General features: G+C 52.9%; 2 protein-coding genes across 6 annotated transcripts in view; both read left to right on the forward strand.

Annotated features, from left to right (window-relative positions):
• The first annotated feature begins 145 nt into the window (after positions 1-145).
• On the forward strand, positions 146-3230 carry CENPB (centromere protein B). Its single transcript, XM_027846150.1, has one exon. The coding sequence runs from the start codon at positions 177-179 to the stop codon at positions 1968-1970; it is 1794 nt and encodes a 597-aa protein (XP_027701951.1). The 5' UTR covers positions 146-176; the 3' UTR covers positions 1971-3230.
• A 6614-nt stretch (positions 3231-9844) lies between these two features.
• Positions 9845-18461, forward strand: part of SPEF1 (sperm flagellar 1) — a 9958-nt gene continuing 1341 nt past the window's right edge. For 3 of the 5 annotated variants that reach the window (XM_027846126.1, XM_027846124.1, XM_027846127.1), the window contains exons 1-6: positions 10516-10670; positions 12742-12853; positions 15520-15673; positions 16063-16102; positions 17018-17078; positions 17421-17532. In XM_027846126.1, the coding sequence (XP_027701927.1) occupies positions 10562-10670; positions 12742-12853; positions 15520-15673; positions 16063-16102; positions 17018-17078; positions 17421-17532 (588 nt within the window). In that variant the 5' untranslated portion in view covers positions 10516-10561. Of the gene's footprint in view, positions 9915-10515; positions 10671-12619; positions 12854-15519; positions 15674-16062; positions 16103-17017; positions 17079-17420; positions 17533-18461 lie in introns of those variants that run through there. The other 2 variants (XM_027846129.1, XM_027846125.1) reach the window with 2 other exon arrangements.

The raw sequence follows: 18461 nt of genomic DNA on the forward strand, positions 1-18461 counted from the left end.
GCGGCGGCGGCCAGCGCGGCCGGGGCCAGGCGGGCCGGCTCCGCGCCTCTGCCCGGCCGGCGCGGCCGCTTTGTCTCGGGCGTCGGTCCGGGGGGCCGCGGGGCTCCCCCCGCCCCAGGGACGCCCCCGCCCGGGGCCGGCCCGGGGCCCGGGGCGGGGGGAGGGGGCCGGCCACGATGGGCCCCAAGCGGAGGCAGCTGACGTTCCGGGAGAAGTCCTACATCATCCAGGAGGTGGAGAAGAACCCGGACCTCCGCAAGGGCGAGATCGCCCGGCGCTTCAACATCCCGCCGTCCACGCTGAGCACCATCCTCAAGAACAAGCGAGCCATCCTGGCGTCCGAGCGCAAGTTCGGCGTGGCCTCCACCTGCCGCAAGACCAACAAGCTGTCGCCCTACGACAAGCTGGAGGGGCTGCTCATCGCCTGGTTCCAGCAGATCCGCGCCGCCGGCCTGCCCGTCAACGGCATCATCCTCAAGGAGAAGGCGCTGCGCATCGCCGAGGAGCTGGGCATGGAGGATTTCACGGCCTCCAACGGCTGGCTGGACCGCTTCCGCCGCAGGCACGGGGTCATGACCAGGAACGGGGTGACCAAGAGCCGGGCCCAGCCCTCGGCCCCTGCCCAGCCGCCTCCTCTTCCCCGGGCCCCGGCCTCGGCGCCAGCGGCGGATGGTGGCGGTGGCGGCGGCGGCGGCGGCGGTGGCGGCGGCGGCCGGAGATGGTGGGAAGAGCAGCTGCCCGCACTGGCCGAGGGCTACGCCTCGCAGGACGTCTTCAATGCCACGGAGACCTGTCTGTGGTACAACTTCCTACCCGACCAGGCCCCTGCCCTCGGAGGGGAGGCCCGGCCCAGCCCCCGGCGGGGCACCGAGAGGCTCGTTGTGCTCCTGTGTGCCAACGCAGACGGGAGCGAGAAGCTTCCCCCGCTGGTGGTGGGCAAGTTGGCCAAGCCCCAGGGATCCCGGGCCGGCCTGCCCTGTGACTATACTGCCAACCCCAAGGGTGGCGTCACTGCCCAGGAGCTAGCCAAGTACTTAAAGGCCCTGGATGCCCGCATGGCGGACGAGTCCCGCAGGATCCTGCTGTTGGCCAGTCGGCCGGCCGCCCCAGCCTTAGACGTCTCCGACTTGCGGCATGTTCAGGTGGCCTTCTTCCCGTCGGACACCCTTCAGCCCTTGGAACGGGGTGTTGTCCAGCAGGTCAAGGGTCACTACCGACAGGCACTGCTGCTCAAAGCCATGGCCGCCCTGGAGGACCACGACCGTTCCCGGTTGCAGCTGGGCCTCACCGAAGCCTTGCACTTTGTGGCTGCCGCGTGGGAGGCCGTGGAGCCCGCAGACATCGCTGCCTGCTTCCGAGAGGCCGGGTTCGGGGGTGGCCCGGGACCAGACATTGATGTGACTCTCAAGAGTGATGAGGAGGAAGAGGAGGAAGATGAGGAGGAGGAGGACAATGATGAAGATGATGAGGATGAAGAGCAGCAAGGGGAGGAAGAGGGTGAGGAGGAGGAGGAGGAGGAGGGAGAGGAGGTAGAGGAAGGCGAGGAAGAGGAGGAAGAGGAGAGCTCATCAGAGGGGCTAGAGGCAGACGACTGGTCCCAAGGCGGTGGGGGCGCGGGCGGGAGTTTTGTGGCCTATGGAGCCCAGTATGAGCAGGGGGGCCCTGCTGTTCAGCTCCTTGAGGCTGGGGAGGACTCGGAGTCAGAGAGCGATGAGGAAGATGAGGATGACGACGACGACGATGAGGACGACGATGACGACGACGACGACGACGATGAAGTGCCCGTGCCCAGTTTCGGTGAGGCCATGGCTTACTTTGCCATGGTCAAACGGTACCTGACCTCCTTCCCCATCGATGACCGGGTCCAGAGCCACATTCTCCACTTGGAGCATGATTTGGTCCACGTGACCAGAAAGAATCACGCCAGACAGACGTCGTCCCGAGCCCTGGCTCACCAGAACTTAGCCTGATAAGCTGTCTTTTTTTGTTTCGTTTTTTGGGGTCCCTGGACACTGGCCGTGGTGCATCCCAGCCCTGACACGTGTATGGGGTTTCCAGGGCAGCTCTTTCAGGGACCGGGTGGTGATGGTGGTGGGGAACTGTTTCCAACATTGGGGGCTCATCCTCCTTAGGTAATGCCCCACACCCCTGCACCCTTTGGGAACTGGGCTAGGCCATGTGTCTACCTGGGAGCTAGGCCTGGGAGACAGGCTGGAGTCAGCGCAGCCGCCTTCCTGTTGCCTTTCCCTTACCCCTCCTTCCTCACCTTTTCCCTACATCCTTCCCCAGCTGCCCCCAGGGCTAGAATGCCTGCTGTGATTGGCAGGGCTGTGTATAGGGTGGAGAGGGTCCCTTAGGAGCAGGCCCCCACCCCGAAGTGCCCTACAAATACCGACCAGCAGGGTCCCATCTGCAGGGGCAGCTGGTGGAAGGGGAAGGGGTCAGGTCGGAGACATTTTGCTTGGTGGGTAGGAGGGTGCCAAGGTCTGTAGGCCCCCCCTACCCTGTCCCTTTGATCTCTCACCTTTCACACTCTGCATGGAGATTCAGCACTAGGGAAGGGGGCCGTTCCTAGTAGGGTTCCTGGGGAAGGGGGCTCAGAGGGGCCTGGAGAGGTGGCCCCTGAGAAAGCACTTAGAAACAGCATGGCAGCAGGCCCAGAGCTGCAAACCTTCAGCAAGCCTGCCTGCCAGGGAATCTTTTTTTTTAAAGTGCCCATAGGGGCCCCTCGGCCCCAAATGGAAGCTTTTGAGAGAAGCACAGTGCCCGCCTCCCCGGAGCTGGCTTCCAGACTGCTCCTCCTTGTCCTCTGATAGATTTGTTTTTCAAACCAAGGGCTCATTTCTTCCTGCCCCTGGACTCCTTGTCTCCCTTGAAGGGCCCCATGGCCCGCTGCTGCAGGGGAGACTGGCTGAGTCCCAAGCGTTTCTTTCCTTGAGGTGTGAGGGGAAGGAGGTGGGGGGCTCTGTTTCTCTCTTGGGCACGAACAAGATCCCAAAGCTGCCACATCTTGCCTAGTCCCCCATGCTCCTCCACCCTTCTCCCTCTGTATGGTACCTTCCCTAAACTGTTGCTAGCTGACAGGGGGATGGGGAGGTGTCATTACCTGCAGGGAGGGTGGTGGTGGTCCCTGGTCGGGTCGAACTATTCCAGCTATTTCTTTTCCTAGTCTGAATTCAATAAACCCTTCCGATCCCCTTTTGCTGGGGATTGGGTGTTTTGACAGCTGAGGGGTGATGTCCTTTGTGTCTTGGGCTTTTTTTTCTGGGGATGCCCCTCTCCCACCTCAGTCCCCTCTCCGTGGCCATGCTGCTAATGGTGGAGATCCAGGAGTGTGAGGTTCGAGGAGGGAGGAGGGCAGCAGCCGTGTGGGAAAGCTGTGTCGAGGTTGTATTTGGTATAGCTGAGTCCATTTTGGATATCTGGGAAAGAAGGTCTTTGCCCAAGTTTCATTTGAGGTCAGAAGGGGAAAGTAATTGCAAATGCCCTCTGCCTTGAAGGGTGGGGGTGCAAATCAGCTAGGTCTGGGTTACAGTTAGGAAAGGCGGAACATCTGGGTACGAGTAAAGAACCCTCGGTTCAGAACACCTGAGTTCAAGACTTGTCTCTCTGGCACTTATTCTCTGTGTGACCTTGGGCAAGTCAGGAGTGTTATAGCTGAGCAGGGAAGAAGGAAAGAAAGATAGAGTGCCCCCTGAGTGTTTGTGGTAGATAGGGGCCATAGTTAGCTTTATGTATGGGCATCTGTGGGGGCAAGGAAGTCTCCACCCCCATCTCTCCTATGAGCCTATTATAATCTTTGAAATTTTACCATTAGAGATTCATTCCTTTAGCTAGTGCAGGGTTTTCTGTTAGAATGCAAAAATCCCTCGGGAGCCTTTATCAGTCAATAACATCTTAGCATTGGAGTACAAAGACCTGCTGGTAATGAGACCACAGAGGATAGTTGCCAAATTGAAGGGGCCAGAGTCAAGAGAAGTGTGAAAGGGAGGTGGGAGGGTGTGAAAGACCTTCAGGTGACTTCAGAAGTTTGTTCAACTTCAGATTAGATCCATCCAGCAGCTTGGGCACATCTTGTGGTGCCTGGCCAGAGGGAACGAAGGCTTCTAGGAACTAAGACTTTGTGGTTTAACATTTTAATATTTGGGCCAGCGACTCCACTCCCCCCAGCCTTTTTTTTTTGTCAATGGGAATTTACTAAGTAAGCACTGATTATATGTGTACAGACACTGTGCTGAGCCCGGATGCAGAGAATGGCAAAAACACAGTTCCTGCTCTCAAGCAGTGCCTGTTAATGGGGGAGACCCCACGTACCATCTAGGAAGAGGGAAAAGCTATCCGGAAGACACGGAGCTGGAAGAGACATTTGAAGTCCCACCCTTCATTTTCCAAATGAGGAAACTGAGGCCCAGACAGACGAAATCTCTTGGTTGGGGTCACAGAGCCAGATTCAATGCTTTTCCATTCATCAGGTTATCTATCAAGTGCCACTGTGCAAGGCTTTGTGTTAGACACGTCTTTCTGAGGTCTGAGTTCTCTAGTCCACCAGCCAGGCGGCCCCTGTTGTCCTACCTGTAGCAAGTCTACATGAGGAGGAGGGTGGGGGTGGGGAGAAGGGGTTGGGCATAACCAGCCCCTTTGGTCCGGGCTCTCCCTGCCAAAGTCCACTGGAAATCTGACTCTCTTGTAACCTTCCTAAACAGCCTGGGAGCTCCGAGGACTGATTGTCTTCTCTGCCCTTGGGTGGTGGCCAGCCGAGCCTCCAGTTTGGACCTGCTGGTTCACTGCCTTCCTCTCTGGTCTAGAGAGACAGAAAAAGTCATAGCTTTAGAATCGGACGTCTTGAGTTTGAATGTGGCCTCTGCTACTTAGTACCTGTGTGACCTGGGCTGAGTCACTTTCCAGACTCAGTTTCCTTATCTGTAAAAGAAAGGGGCTGAATTGGATAATCTCTAAGGTCCCTGCTCTTCCCAACCCCCCCCCCCGGGTTCTCTGCACCTACTCTGGGGAGGCCAGTGGGGGGTCAGGGGCTGGGCGGGAGGCCAGGCTGCTCCCTCTCCCAAACCGGTTTGCCTGCTTCTCTGGTGCTACTTGGCAGGTTTTCAGGGGTTTGGCCCGTGAACAGGGTTCTCTTCTCTTCTGTGCTCCGGTAGATGTGCTCACTGTGGTTGGGGGTGGCTAGAATCCTCTTCTCCCAACACCTACTCCCCCTTACCCGACTCCTCCCCCTCATCATGACCTCAGGTTCACTCAGGGAGGCTTCTTTGTTGGGACTGCTGGGATTATAAGTGTGGAATCATTTAGAGCTAAAACAAGGGCTGGCAGAAGTCATCTAATCCACACCCTGAGACGGGGAGGCCTTGTTCCCTCACACCCCAGGACCCTACATCCCGAGCTGGTGGGCACCTCAGAGGCCACTGTAGTCCAGCTACTTCATTTTACAGATGAGGAAACTGAGGCCCAGGGAGCTTAAGCACAGGAGGAGGAGTGTGAAGAGCTCCCTGCTTCAGAAGAGGTTCAGAGAATTGTTGATTTGGAGCTAACCTCAGAGGCTGCATAATTCCAACCCCCCCATTTTAATGATGAAGAAGCTGAGGCTCGGGGAAGGAAAGTGATTTGCCTAAGGTCACCCTGGTAGTAATCATCTAAAGCAGAAGATGATTCTAGGTTTTCTTGACTTTAGAACCTTACCTCTTACCCCTGGGCCGTGCCTCTTAGGTTTACAGAGAAGGAAATAGGTGGAGAGGTTAAATTGCTTTATTCAAGGTTACATAAGTCATAGTGGAGCTGAGATTTGAACTCGGGTCCTTTTCCTCCAGAATGGGTCAGTACCACCCCTGCTTTTGATGACCTGTCCTAGGAAACGTTCCTGGCTTTGCTCTTGGACCGCTACCAAACTGTGAAGTTGGTCAGAGACTTTGTAAGTGTCCATCTCTAAAGCTAAGCTGGTGATTGGGTCATTGGCTAATACGTTGACTTTATAGGCAGCTCTTTCTGGGAGCTCTGGGACTTCCCATTTTCTGCTGGGAAAGAGGAAGCAGGAAGAAACAAAGGGCCTCTCTTGGGGGCCAGGTGTCTGTGGTTTAATAGCATAGTGGGAAGAGCACTGGAGCTGGAGACGAGACCTGGGTTCGAATCCACCCTGATACTGTATGACTGTGGGCCAATCACTTACCTCTCAGCCGGTGTGAACATAAGGGTAATACTATACCACCCATCCCATAGGGTCATTGTGAGGAAATACTTCACACTCCTGAAGCGACTGTTGAAGTGTGAGTTACTAGGACTGTTGATGCCCAGCCCCTGACCCTTACAGACTCTAGGGTCATCCTGCGGGCTGGGGAGCAGCTTTCCCCTTTCCCAGCCTTGGTTGATTTGAAGGACTAGGGAGTATGATATCATGGGAAAGAAAATTGGATTTGGCATCAGAGGACCCGGCTTCAACCAAGTGGCCCTAGCCAAGGTAATGTGTACCCTACAGGTAGGGCAGTAGACTTGGTATCAGAAAGACCTGGGTTCAGATCCTGCCTCAGGCAATTAGTAATGACAGCTGGTATTTCTGTAATGTTTTAAAGTTTGCAAAAACCCCTCAAGTATCAGTCAGTACATCTTAGTCCTGGAGAACAAGGTTGTGTTGGTAATGAGACCACGGAGGGTTGTTGCCAAGTTGAAGAGGCCAGAGTCAAGAGAAGAGTGTGAAAAACTAACGGAAGTTTCCTGCCCTGGGAGGGAGGTTATTATCCCTATTTTGCAGATGAGAAAACTGAGGCATATAGAGGTTAAGTGACTTGTCCAGAATCACACTCCACGTCTAGCCCTTTTATCTACCGAATCATCTAGCTGCTTCTAGGTTTATTAGCTGGGGGACTGAACAAGTCATTTCTATGTGTGCCTCAGTTTCCTCAGCTGTAAACAAAAGGATTTTAGACTGGTCCCAACCAGCTTGAAATAAGAGGTTTTTAATATGGGATCCATTTTAGGGATCTCTGAACTTGTGTGAGAAAGAAATTACATCTTCATTTTTAATGACTTTTAACTGAAATTTAGCATTCCCTTCAGTTATGAATTTAAAAAGCCATTATTTTGAGGAAGGGTCCAGAGGCTGCACCAGACTGACCAGGGATCCATAGGCTATACCAGACCAATCCAGGGGTTCCTAGGCTGCCTCAGACTGACTAAGGGGTCTATTGGCTGCACCAGAACTGACCCAAAGTGTTCAGGACACCAGGTGAAGTTGGTTTGTGTGATCAATTGGAGAACACAGGCTGAAAACGTAGGACCACCTGCTAATATCCCATTGGAACCTCAAGACACTTCTATGAGGTAGGTAGTATATCATCCCCATTTTATTGATGGGGAAACTGATTCATAGAGGGGTAAAAATGACTTAATGTGCATATGGATAGTTTTGAATTTGAAGGCAGGAAGACCGGAATTTGAATCCTGTCTCAGATGCATTAGCTGTGTGGCCCTGGGCAAGTCATTTAACTGCTGTTTGCCTCAGTTTCCCCATTTGTAAAATAAGGATAATAATAGCACCTACCTCCCAGGGTTCTGTGAGCATCTAATGTGGTAGTGGATGTAAAATGCTTTAAAAACCTTAAATCACTATATTAATACCAGCTGCTATTATTATGAATATTACTGTGATCGCTGGAAGAGGTCACCCAATGACAGAACCTTAGGGTTCACAGGACAGCTACTCCAAGCCACGCTTGCACCTTTTCTACACTCTCCGGCAACTGTTGACGTTTGTTTGAAAGTCTCCTGAAGGGCAGACCTTCAGAGGTGGCCCATTCCACAATGGGGCTGCTGTGATTGGTAGGAATCTGCCCCCTTTGCCAAGCGTGTCCCCTCATCAAAACATGCTGAATCCAATGGCCTCGGAGGACCCGTGTTCAAATCCTGACTGTGGCTTGTCAGCTCTGTGACCTCCTCCCTCGTTAAGTCTCCGCATCCAAAAAGAGAAATGGTGGCACTAGACTTGCTGAGGATGGAAGGGCCCTTCCAGCTCCAGTCTGTCAGCTCTCTGGGGCCAAGCTGAGTTAGCGGCATCCTCATTTTGCAGAGGAGGGAACTGAGGCCCAGTGAGATCCAGAATTTGAACCTGTTCCTTTTGCTCCACTAGGAAGCAATGGAACCAGTCCGGGTCTTCTGAATGTATTGGTGTCCCTTCCAAGGCTGGGGAGGAACTTTCTGTGGAAAACAGGAAGGCCTTGAAGCCTGGGGTCGTATGGGGGAGTGCTGATTTGGGGATCCTCTCCTCCCCCAGACCAGGAGGTTCTGGCTTTCTAAAGTTCCTCCTTTCTGGAACTAAAACTGCCCTTTCTTGACCCTACCCTGAGTGTGCCCCACATTCCAAAGTCCCCAGCAAAACTTCCTGCCCGAGGCATCATTTTCTGCTAGAGCTCTAGATTAAGAAACCACATAGAGGCAGAAATGCCTGGCCTGCTAGGCCATGGGAGATGGTCACTATCACTGGGTCAATGTACGGATCTAAGTGAATCTCTAACCGGTAGAATGGGGGTGGGTGGGCTTTTTGGGTAGGCCTCTCCTAGCGGTTCTTCTCTGCTCATGCTGATGCCAGCTTGTCAGCCATCCTCACTTCTTCCTCCTTAGGAAGTCACTGGGTAACAGGAAAGTCACTCGGTCCCCATTTCTGGTCTGCAGAGTTGGCTCATCGCCGGTCCCTTTGCTTCCCTTTTTCCTTGAGAAAAAAGCCAACTGGCAGGTCCCACCCTGTCCCTCCCTTCTTCTCATGTGCTGTTCAGCTCCAGAGGAACTCCATGCTTCCCCCTTGCTCTCCCCATCCTACTTTTTAGTTTCTGCCTACCTAATTCCCTTTGATGGGGGTTGACAACTGCCATTTTTGGGGAGAGAGAGAAAGCTGGTCCTTCTGGGCCCTTTTCAGACATCCTGCCCCATGGCCAAACTGTGAACTTCAGACTGTTTTTGGGGTTCCCTCCTAGTGCCCTCACTGCCCAGGCTCTCCTATTGAGGCACCCCCATTTGACCCCACCCCCCTGGGGCAGTTGCCCCATGTGTCAACATCTTTTCCTACCTTGCTCGGTTTCCCCATTTTACAAATGAAAGGGGTTTGAGCAAAAATTACCTCCAAGGTTCCTTCTATCTACAGTATTCTAACTAAATTGGCATAAGGTCTCTCCCAGGATGATCCTCCCAGTTCTGATGTGTTCTCTTTACCAAGGTCCCTCTAGGCTCTGACATTGAAAGCTCTAAGGCCCCTCCTAGCTCTGACATTCTGTGTTCTAAGGTCCCTTCCTCACCGTTCTCTGTTTCAAGGTCCCCACCAGCCCTGGTATTCTCTGTCCTCTGTGCTTTTCAGTTTGGACAATGACAATGTATAATTTATGTAAAGGACTTTGCAAACTTTCAAGTTAGTCAATCAGTAAAGATGAAGGTCCTTCTAGGTGCCAGGCATTGTGCTAACTGCTGGGGATACAAAGAAAGGCAGTTTCTGCCCTCAAGGAGCTCACATTCTAAACATGCGAACAACTAGAACAAACAAGTTGCAGACAAGACAAATTGGAGATAGTCAATTGAAGGAAGGCACTAGAAATAAGGGGAGTGGGGAAAGGATTCCTGGAGAAGGTGGATTTTAGTGGGGACTTGAAGGAAGCCAGAGGCAGAGATGAGGAGGGAGAGCATTCCTGGCGTGGGGAACAGGCAGTGCAAATACCTGGAGTCGGGAGATGGAGTGCCTTGTTCAAGGAATAAGGAGGGGGCCAGGGTCTGGATCACAGTACTTGGGGTGGGTGGAAGGTGTAAGAAGCCTGGAAATGTTAGTCCTCCCCCTTCCTGGCCAGGCTCTAGGCAATTCCTCAAGACTGATCCGCAGAGAAGGCACTGCCTGGCGTTGGTAAAGGGCGTTTTCTGTCCCCATAAAATCTCAGGTATTTATTATTATTTTATTACCCACCATCACCAAAATGCAGCCTTGTGTTCATCATCTCAGTGGTGCGTGCTTGCTGCCGGGGTTCATCCATGTCAAGGCAATTAGGATCTTCCCTAGCCCAGAGGAGGAAAGCTCTAATGGTGGAATTTCAGGCACCAGGGATAAGCCAGTGGGGAAGGTTTTTGGGTTTTTTTGAGGGGGAGGGGGAGTAGGGCTTCTCTTTTTCACCTGCCCTCCTTCCTTCAGCTTCATGGAGCTGGTAACCCCTTGGATTTGGGTCAGAGCGCTTGGGGTTTAAGCCCCCTCAGTATAGGACGGTCTTGGCTTGGGCTGCGAGGTCTTGGACGCCCCTCCTTGCTCCAAGTCCAAGACTCGCTCCGCCTCCCTTGGCTTCCTTCCTTCCCATTGGTCGGGGCTCCGGGCAGGGGCGGGCACATCGAGAACTACAACTCCCGAAAAGCCTCGGGGCTGGGGCAGCGGCCCCGGTTGCCATGGTTAACGTAAACAACATGGCCGCCCCCAGGAGGGGTTCCAGGCTCGGGCTCAGCAGGCAGCGACGGCCGCTGGGGACGGCAGCTGAACGGCCGGGACTGGGGCTGGGGAAGGAACCGCGACCTGGGCGGGGTAGGAGGGCCGTGAGCGCTCATGGCGGGCGGCGTGGACGAGGAGGTACTGCACCAGCTGTACCTGTGGGTGGACAACATCCCCCTGTCCCGGCCCAAGCGGAACCTCTCGCGGGACTTCAGTGACGGGGGTGAGGCTGGGGGCTCTGGGGTGGGGGCGGGGCAGCATTCCAAGTGGGCGGGGCCGGAGCCGGGCGGGAGCCCCCCAAATATGGGGACCACCCCTCCAGTTGGACCCCAGGAGACTGAGGCGTGAGCCTACCCTTGGAAGGCACCCAAAGACCCCCCTCCTTCCCCAGCTGTTTCCAGCTTCATTTTCTGAGCCCCCACCAGTTCCTTTCCCCATCCCTTTCCCTCCATCATCTTTCTCTCTATCCCTGACCCCCCATCTTTTCCCCCTCCGTCCGCCTTTGTTCATGTCCCTTCTCTTCTCGCTTTCCTATCGTCCGTCCCTGCCCTACATTGCCATCCTTCCTTCTCTGCCATCCCTCTCTCCATCCCTGTCCTCCACCCTTCCCATTTGTCTCTCCCACCCCATCCATTCCCCTGTCCACCTCTCCATGCATCTTCTAATCACCTCTGCCTCCCTGTCCTCTATTCCCCCTCCCCAGATCCTTCTACATCCCTCTAGTCTATGCATCTGCTACCCATTCTACTCTCCATCCTTCTCCCTTCATCCCTGTCCTCCATCTTCCCTTCAGCTCTCTCCCTAACACCCATCCAACTCTCATCCCTTTTTCTTCTCCACCCTTTCCCCATCTCTCCATCTCTCTTCATCTCTGTCTTTGATCCTTCCATCTATCCATCCATCCATCCATCCATCCATCCATCCATCCCTCTCTCTCCCTTACCCCTCAGCCCATCTCCCCTGCAAGATGGCTTCTGGGGTCCCTTCCAGCTATGATCGATGATCTTTGGATTCCTCTTTCCCCATGCCTGTCCTACCATCCCATTTCTCCCTCTTCTCTCTCCTCTGTCCTCCATCCCTCCCATCTCTATTTCCTTCTGACTGGCCCCTTTGTTGTCCTCTTCTGTCTCACATGCTCCCATTTTCGCTGTTCGAGCCTAGTTTCCAAGGGATTGGGAGTGGTGCCCTTGAAAGTGACTCAGACAAGTGAGGGTAGGGGGGAAAGCTTGGGGACCTCCTTTAGCTTTTCACACTCTTCTTCGTCAGTTGACTGTTCTAGAGAGGCTGGGGCAGGGGAAATTCACCTTGTGGGATCCTTCCCTGGGAAGGGAGAGTAGCCATGGTCTGACTCTTGGCCCATTAAGCCTGTGGCCCGACCTAGAAGACGGGGAATGGCCCTGATTAAGCTCTGTAGGTTAGTAGGACATTTCCCGGAAAACAGGGTGAAGTGAAAGCTCGGGGCCAGCAGGTGGCAGTGTCACCTCACTGCCAATCCCCTCAACCAGCCACTGCCATAGCAACACCCCACAAAAAGCTTTGACCAGGGGCAGCTAGGTGGCACAGTCAATAGAGCTCTGGCCTTGGAGTCAGGAGGACCTGAGTTCAAATCCAGCCTCAGGCACTTAACACTTACTAGCTGTGTGACCCTGGGCAAGTCACTTAACCCCATTGCCTAGCTCCAAAAAAAAAAAATCCTTTGACCGTTGTCCTCCACCTTTCTCTTGGTGTGTTGGGGTTGGGGTAGGCAGGAGAGGAGAAGGCTGTTCTCTGGCTGGGAGCCACTGGGTGTCCAGTGACCACCTTGCCTTGCTCTTACTACCCAGCTGGGGAGCCTCAGTTTCTCCATTTGTCAGTCTTGACATTATTTAGAGGAATGAGCTCTATGCCTGCCTGAAAGAGTTGTCCTGATTTTCTCTTCCTCCCACTCCCCTCCTTTCGTCTCCTCAACTCTTCTTTTTCCTCCAACCTTTCCTTTCTTCCTCCTACTTTGTTCTCTCCCTTTGCTCCATCCCCCATCTTCCTCTTCCTCCTTTCTTGTCCCCCCCTACAATCTTTTGCCTTGTTTCTTTTCTCTCTCTTTCTCTTTCTCTCTCTTTCTCTCTCTCTCTCTGTCTCTCTCTGTCTCTCTCTGTCTCTCTCTCAATATCTCTGCCCATTGGCCTTCTGTTGCAGCTCTCTTTTCCCCTCCTCATTTCTGTCCTTTAATCTTCTCCTCTTTCATCCTCCCTCTCTTCCATGGGGTTCCCCTCTGTCTACGTCTCTCTCTTTCACCTGTCCTTGTGTGTCCCCTCCAGTCCTGGCTGCTGAGGTGGTGAAGTTTTACTTCCCCAAGATGGTGGAGATGCATAACTATGTTCCAGCCAATTCTGTACAGCAGAAAATCAACAATTGGATTCACCTGAATAGGTAAGCTTAGCCTTCAGCTGGGAGGAGATTGTGGATGAAGCAGGAATGGGGTCAGAGGAGTTAGGGCTGAGGGGTACCCTCCTCCCTCCTTCTCGAGTGGACATTCTATGACAAAGTTGTCATTCGGGTTTCTCTCAATCTCCCAGGATTCTCTGGTCACTCTCTCCCTGCCACCTCTGGCCTTCCACTGTCTGTTGTTAGAATCTTAGACAAAGTCAACCCATTTGTCTCAGGCAAGCAAAATTGGGAAGGTACTACTGTTTTCTGGGTGAAAAAAAATCAGAGGATGCATTTCAGAGCAAACTGGATTAAAAAAAAATCCATCTGCTGTTTTGGATTATCTGGCCCCCATTAACAGTACAGAGGACCACCATTTGGATTTCAAATTTTTTTGTCTTCACAGCCAAATTAGGGACTGTTTTAGGCCTAACAGTCTGGCTTTTCAGAGTCAGCAGCATAGGGGTAGCGCATAGAGGGCCAGCTTTGGACCAGGAAGACTTGGGATCTGGGTTCAAGTCTTGTCTCTGACATATCCTGGGCAAATCACTTCACCACTCAATGCTTCAGGCAACTCTCCAGGGCCTCACATTTCAGAGGAGTTGCTGATAGATTCCAGGAAGGAGTTTGAGCACTGGAAGTCCCCCACAGGGATTGGATCGAAGTCTATCTGGGCCAAAAAAGAAACAGCCTCATATGTGTTCTAGAGAAGAGTCTATTTTGTTTTAGAAGACTGTGACTCTTTTGGAAGGGTATACTTAAGCAAGTGTCATACCCCCAGAGATTAAAAAGGGACAGGAGATACCATCCTGTTACCTTCTTGTGACCTTGCCTGATGGCAGGAAAACCATCTGCTGATCCCTTTTTCCAATTGAAATTATAAATCATAAGCCACATTTTGCTTTTTATTTCAAGCCTTGTTTCACCCCCTGACAAAAGATGCAGCTGAAGTCTATAGCTTTTTCTTCCCTTCCCCTAGAAGAAACTTCTCTCCTCTGCCTCAATGCCTGGCTTCCCAGAAGTGAAACTAGTTAAGTCATCCAGTTCTATTAAAAAAAAATCTATAAAAATCACCATTTAGTCAACTAATATTGAAGGGCTGTATCTTTTTTTAAATTTAATTTTTGCAATTAACAACCTTTCATTTCCTCTCCCAGCACCTCCCCATGGAGGAAAAAACAAACTAACCAGCTCTCCTAACAAATATGCACAGACAAGCAAAGCACATTCCTGCATTGGCCACGTCCCAAAATGTCTGCCTCATCCTTAATCTTGAGTCCATCATATCTCTCTATAAAGAGAGTGCTTCATCTGGTCATGTTTTACAAGTTGGCACAACACCAGGAGAGAGAGCTAATACACCAAATGAAAGATCTCGCCAGGCTAGAGCATTCTCAATCTAATAAGATGAAATTCAGTAGGGATAATTAGAATGTCTTCCTTTTGGGTTCCAAAAAATCAATCTCACAAGTACTCTCTCACAAGAGAGAGGAACCACAGTCAGGTAGCAGTTTGTCTGAAAAAGAACGGGAGGTCTTAGTGGACTGCAAGATCAATTTGAGTCAACTCTGTTTTGGGATTACAGTGGGATGGGGAATTCCCAGAGAATGAAAGTCCTACTACCAATGCAGGTTAGCACCTCTTCTGCACTTTATAAGGTTAGAGAATTGCCCCGGGCATTGAAAAGCTAAAAGACGTGCTCAGGGATCACACGGCAAGGGCCAGTAAACGTGTCTGAGTCTGGGTTCCAATCCTGGTCTTTCTGGCTTTGAGTCCTGCTCTCTAGCCACCAGGCCACACTGCTTCTCAGTGGGATGTGGCAGCCGAAACAACGAATCTGGTCGTGGACTGTGTTAAGAGCCGTTTCTCTTTGAGGTCTAAGCTGGTGGTCTTTCTGTTCCCTGCTGGGTTAGACCACCCTGGGAGTCATTGTTTAAGAAGGCCACGAATAGCCCGGAGGGCGGTAGAGGGATTGGAGTCTGTGCCACATGAGGGTAAATTCAAGCAACTCCAGATGGTTAGCCTGGAGAATTGGGGGAGGGGGCAGGGAGTAAGAGAGTTTCAGGGATTTGGTAGTCCCTAGAGGGCAGGACCAGAAGCAAAGGGGGAAAGGGATGAAGAAGTCAGTTGAGGCCTGATGTCAGGAAAAGAAAAACTTTGGGATTCAAAAAGTCAGCTTTATAAGTAGAAGGTGGAGGAACCATGATTAGGGAGCAGTTTGTCTGAAAAAGAACTGGGGATCTTAGTGGGCCTCCAACAATGATAACAGTGAGGGTAGCCTAAAAGGAGAAAGGGTTATTTTGGATGCAATGGATTCCTGGTCCATAAAGACCCTCTGCCATAGGCTGGCACACTTGTCTGGTGTGTTGGAGCCGGGGTCCTTCCTTGGGGATGAATTGGACCGGAGAGCTGCTAAAGCCCTAAATGGTGGTTCTGGGTCCCTGGGGCCAGCCCTGTCCTTCCCCAGTGGCCAGTCTGCGTCCCTGTCCTTAGCAAGGCTGGACCTCAGCAGACAGGCGTTGAGCCCACTGGGCTTGGTCCCCTAGACTTGGAGGGTGTCCTCTGCTGGCCACAGGATACTTGAGGCTTTGTGATCTCTCCTATCTTGTTTTTTTTTGTTTTTTGGTGAGGCAATCGGGGTTAAGTGACAACATCTTGGTCTGTTGCAGAAAGGTGTTGCACAAGCTGAATTTCTCCGTCCCTGAGGATGTGATTCAGAAGATTGCCCAGTGCTCCCCGGGAGTGGTGGAACTGGTGTTGATCCCACTGCGGCAGAGGCTGGAGGAAAAAAAGCAAAGAAAACAGGGGGTTGGCTCATCTCAGGTCCATGCCCTGGACCCCATCCTCCCCCCACCCTCCTTCCGGGTTGCGCAAGGCCTCCCTGGCCTTATATGTTGGCAGACTACAGGCTGCCTGTGAAATATGGTTTGAGGGTTAATCCTCTCCCCACTCAAGGAAAACCCCTTGCTTATTTAGGGTGGGGGGCCCAGGGTGTCTGGAGTCAACCTTAGGGTTTCGGGGTGGGGGTGGGGAACGGACTTTGCCTTGTGGTCCTGGTCTCAGTGGGGAGGGAGCCTCCAGGCCCTGAGTCCAAAGGCCCCTGGGCCTGTAACCTGGCCTCCTGGCCACAAGCAAGGATGGGGGAGGGAGGGGTCGTCATGCTCCTCTGCCCAGGGCGACTTGGGTGGGACCCTGTGTATGTTTCCCCACAGGTGCTGAGTCTCCAGGAAGGCAGCAACTACATGGATATGGGTAAGGTCACTTCTCTTGTCATCCTCTCTCTTCTTCCCTAACCTGCGCCTGGGCTGGATCTCTGGGGTCCCCTGATCGCTGGCGTCCCAGCATGGCCCAACACCAGGCCGGGAGGCAGGAGATCTGGATTCTAGTCTTTAGCAGCGTCCTTGACTCCCTGGGCGACCTTGGCCAGGCCACTCGATCCCATGGGACCTCAGTTTGGGTGGGAGAAAGGAGGGATGAAAGAGAGGAATCAGCATGCCTGCATGTGCCCAGGCATTTGCCCTTCCGAGGAGAGGTCACGTCCAGAGGATCTGCCTCACGGAGCCTTCACGCATCCTTTGTCTGTGACGGGCGTGGACAGGACAGGTCCCTATCCTCCCGTGCCTTCATTCTCAGGATGGAAATTCCTCCCCTCTGCCTCACATCCTCTGGGAATCTGGGCTCTGAGGCGAGAGGGGCCAGGGCTCTTGTTTTCAGGGCATCTCTAGTCTGTCTGGGCAGACATGATCCTTACCTTCAGGGATCCCAGGGCTGGTGAGGAATGATAATAATAAATAGCTAACATGTATATAGCACTTACAATGTGCCAGGCACTGTGCTAAGCTCTTTATAGTTATTATATCATTCGATACAACAACCCTGGTAGGGAGGTACAATATTATCCCAGGAAACTGAGGCAGAGGTCAAACGACTGGGTCCAGTGACCAGATATAGATCAGGATGCCTGGAGTTGGCCCAGGATGCAGTGTGTGTGTGTGTACGCGTGCGTGTGTGTGCATGTGTGTGCGTGTGTGTGTGCATGTGTGCGTGTGTGCATGTGTGTGTGTGTGTGCTCTGCACCTCTTCCCCCTCCCCTCACCCCTTCCCAAAAGACCCCTATGGAGAAGAGCCAGCAGACTTCTGTCACGCAGCCTGTTTTTCCTCACACAGGTTTCTCCCAGAAGACCCCAGGGGGTGGCACCGTGGAGCCCCAGAAAGCTGGGCAGCTCAGGTAAAGCCTCCCCCTCCTGTGAGTGGCCACTTGTCTCCAGTGTTCAGGCAGGGCATTGGGGATTTCTGCCCCAGGCTCCCCAGCCTTGCCTCAGTATTCACCTTGACCTCCAGAGATGTCTGGGCTAGGGAGGGATAGAGGTGGCCGAGGGAGAAAGGGGGATATGAAGAGAGGGAAAAGCGCGAGGCGGAAAAGATGGAGAGAATGGGACTAGAAGGAGGAAGCAGGGTGCCGAGGGAAACTGGGAGGGGGAGTGGGGGACGGAAGGGTGCGTGGCTGCCCAATGGCTTTGTCAGGGTGTCACGCATGTGTGTGTCTGAGGGGACGCCTCGGCTCCCCTAGGGGAGGCAAGTTTCTCCCTGCATCTAGCCAGGCCATGCAGGGGGACCCGAGCTTTGTCGTCCAGATGGCTGAGAAGGAGCAAGAGCTGTTGGCCTCCCAGGAGACGGTCCAGGTGAGCAGCTCTGCCCCTCCATCCTGGGGTCCTTGTCATTCATTCATCGGGGGTTTATTTAACACCTAGTGTTTGCAAGGTGCACCAGATAGAAAAGTAGGCAAGGGCAGTCCCTGCCCTCAAGGAGCTTACAGTTTAAGAGGGAGGGGAAATTATGGGGAAAAGACACTTTTGGTCCAGGAGACGGGCCGGCATGATGGGATCTTTCTACTGATCTGGCCAAGTGGTAAGAGAAATTGGAGGGGGGTCGCGGCAACTAACAGGGAAACTAACAGAGGAGGGACTTGAGAGGCCTAAAGTCCCACCAGAAGTTCTCATGTCTCACCTAGTCCTAGTATGTGACTGTGTCAGGTATATATGTGTATATACCACATAACACATGCATACAGGTACACACACACACACACACACACACTCATGTTCATTCCCAGAATTCCTCACCCTGAAGTTGTTTCCATTGGCCCAGCTGTGCCTCACAGCCAGCATCCCATCTCCCATCTCCATGACTTTGCACTGTCTGTCTTCTACACGTGCTCCGTCCTAACCTCTGCCTTTTGGAATCCCCAGCTTCCTTCAAAGCCCAGCTCACGGGCCACCTCCCCCATGAAGCCTTTCCTGACTCCTCCTTCCCCAGCTGCCAGTGCCCTCCCCTCTGAAATTACTCTGGTTTTACTTCACACACACATGTATATGTGCACATACATATACATACACATACTCACACATATATGTATGTGTCCACACACACACACACACACACACACACATATACAAGTTACTTAAATATAGATTGTTTCCTTACCAAGAGATGGTAAACTCCTTGAGAGAAGGGACCTTTATGCTTTTGCCTTTGTTCTCCCAGTGTCTGACACAGAGTAAAAGTTAATAAATGCTTGTCAAATGAATGGATAGATGGATGGATGGATGGA

Source organism: Vombatus ursinus, unplaced genomic scaffold, assembly GCF_900497805.2.
Source record: "Vombatus ursinus unplaced genomic scaffold, bare-nosed wombat genome assembly UNPS02015066.1, whole genome shotgun sequence".
Lineage (NCBI taxonomy): Eukaryota > Metazoa > Chordata > Mammalia > Diprotodontia > Vombatidae > Vombatus > Vombatus ursinus.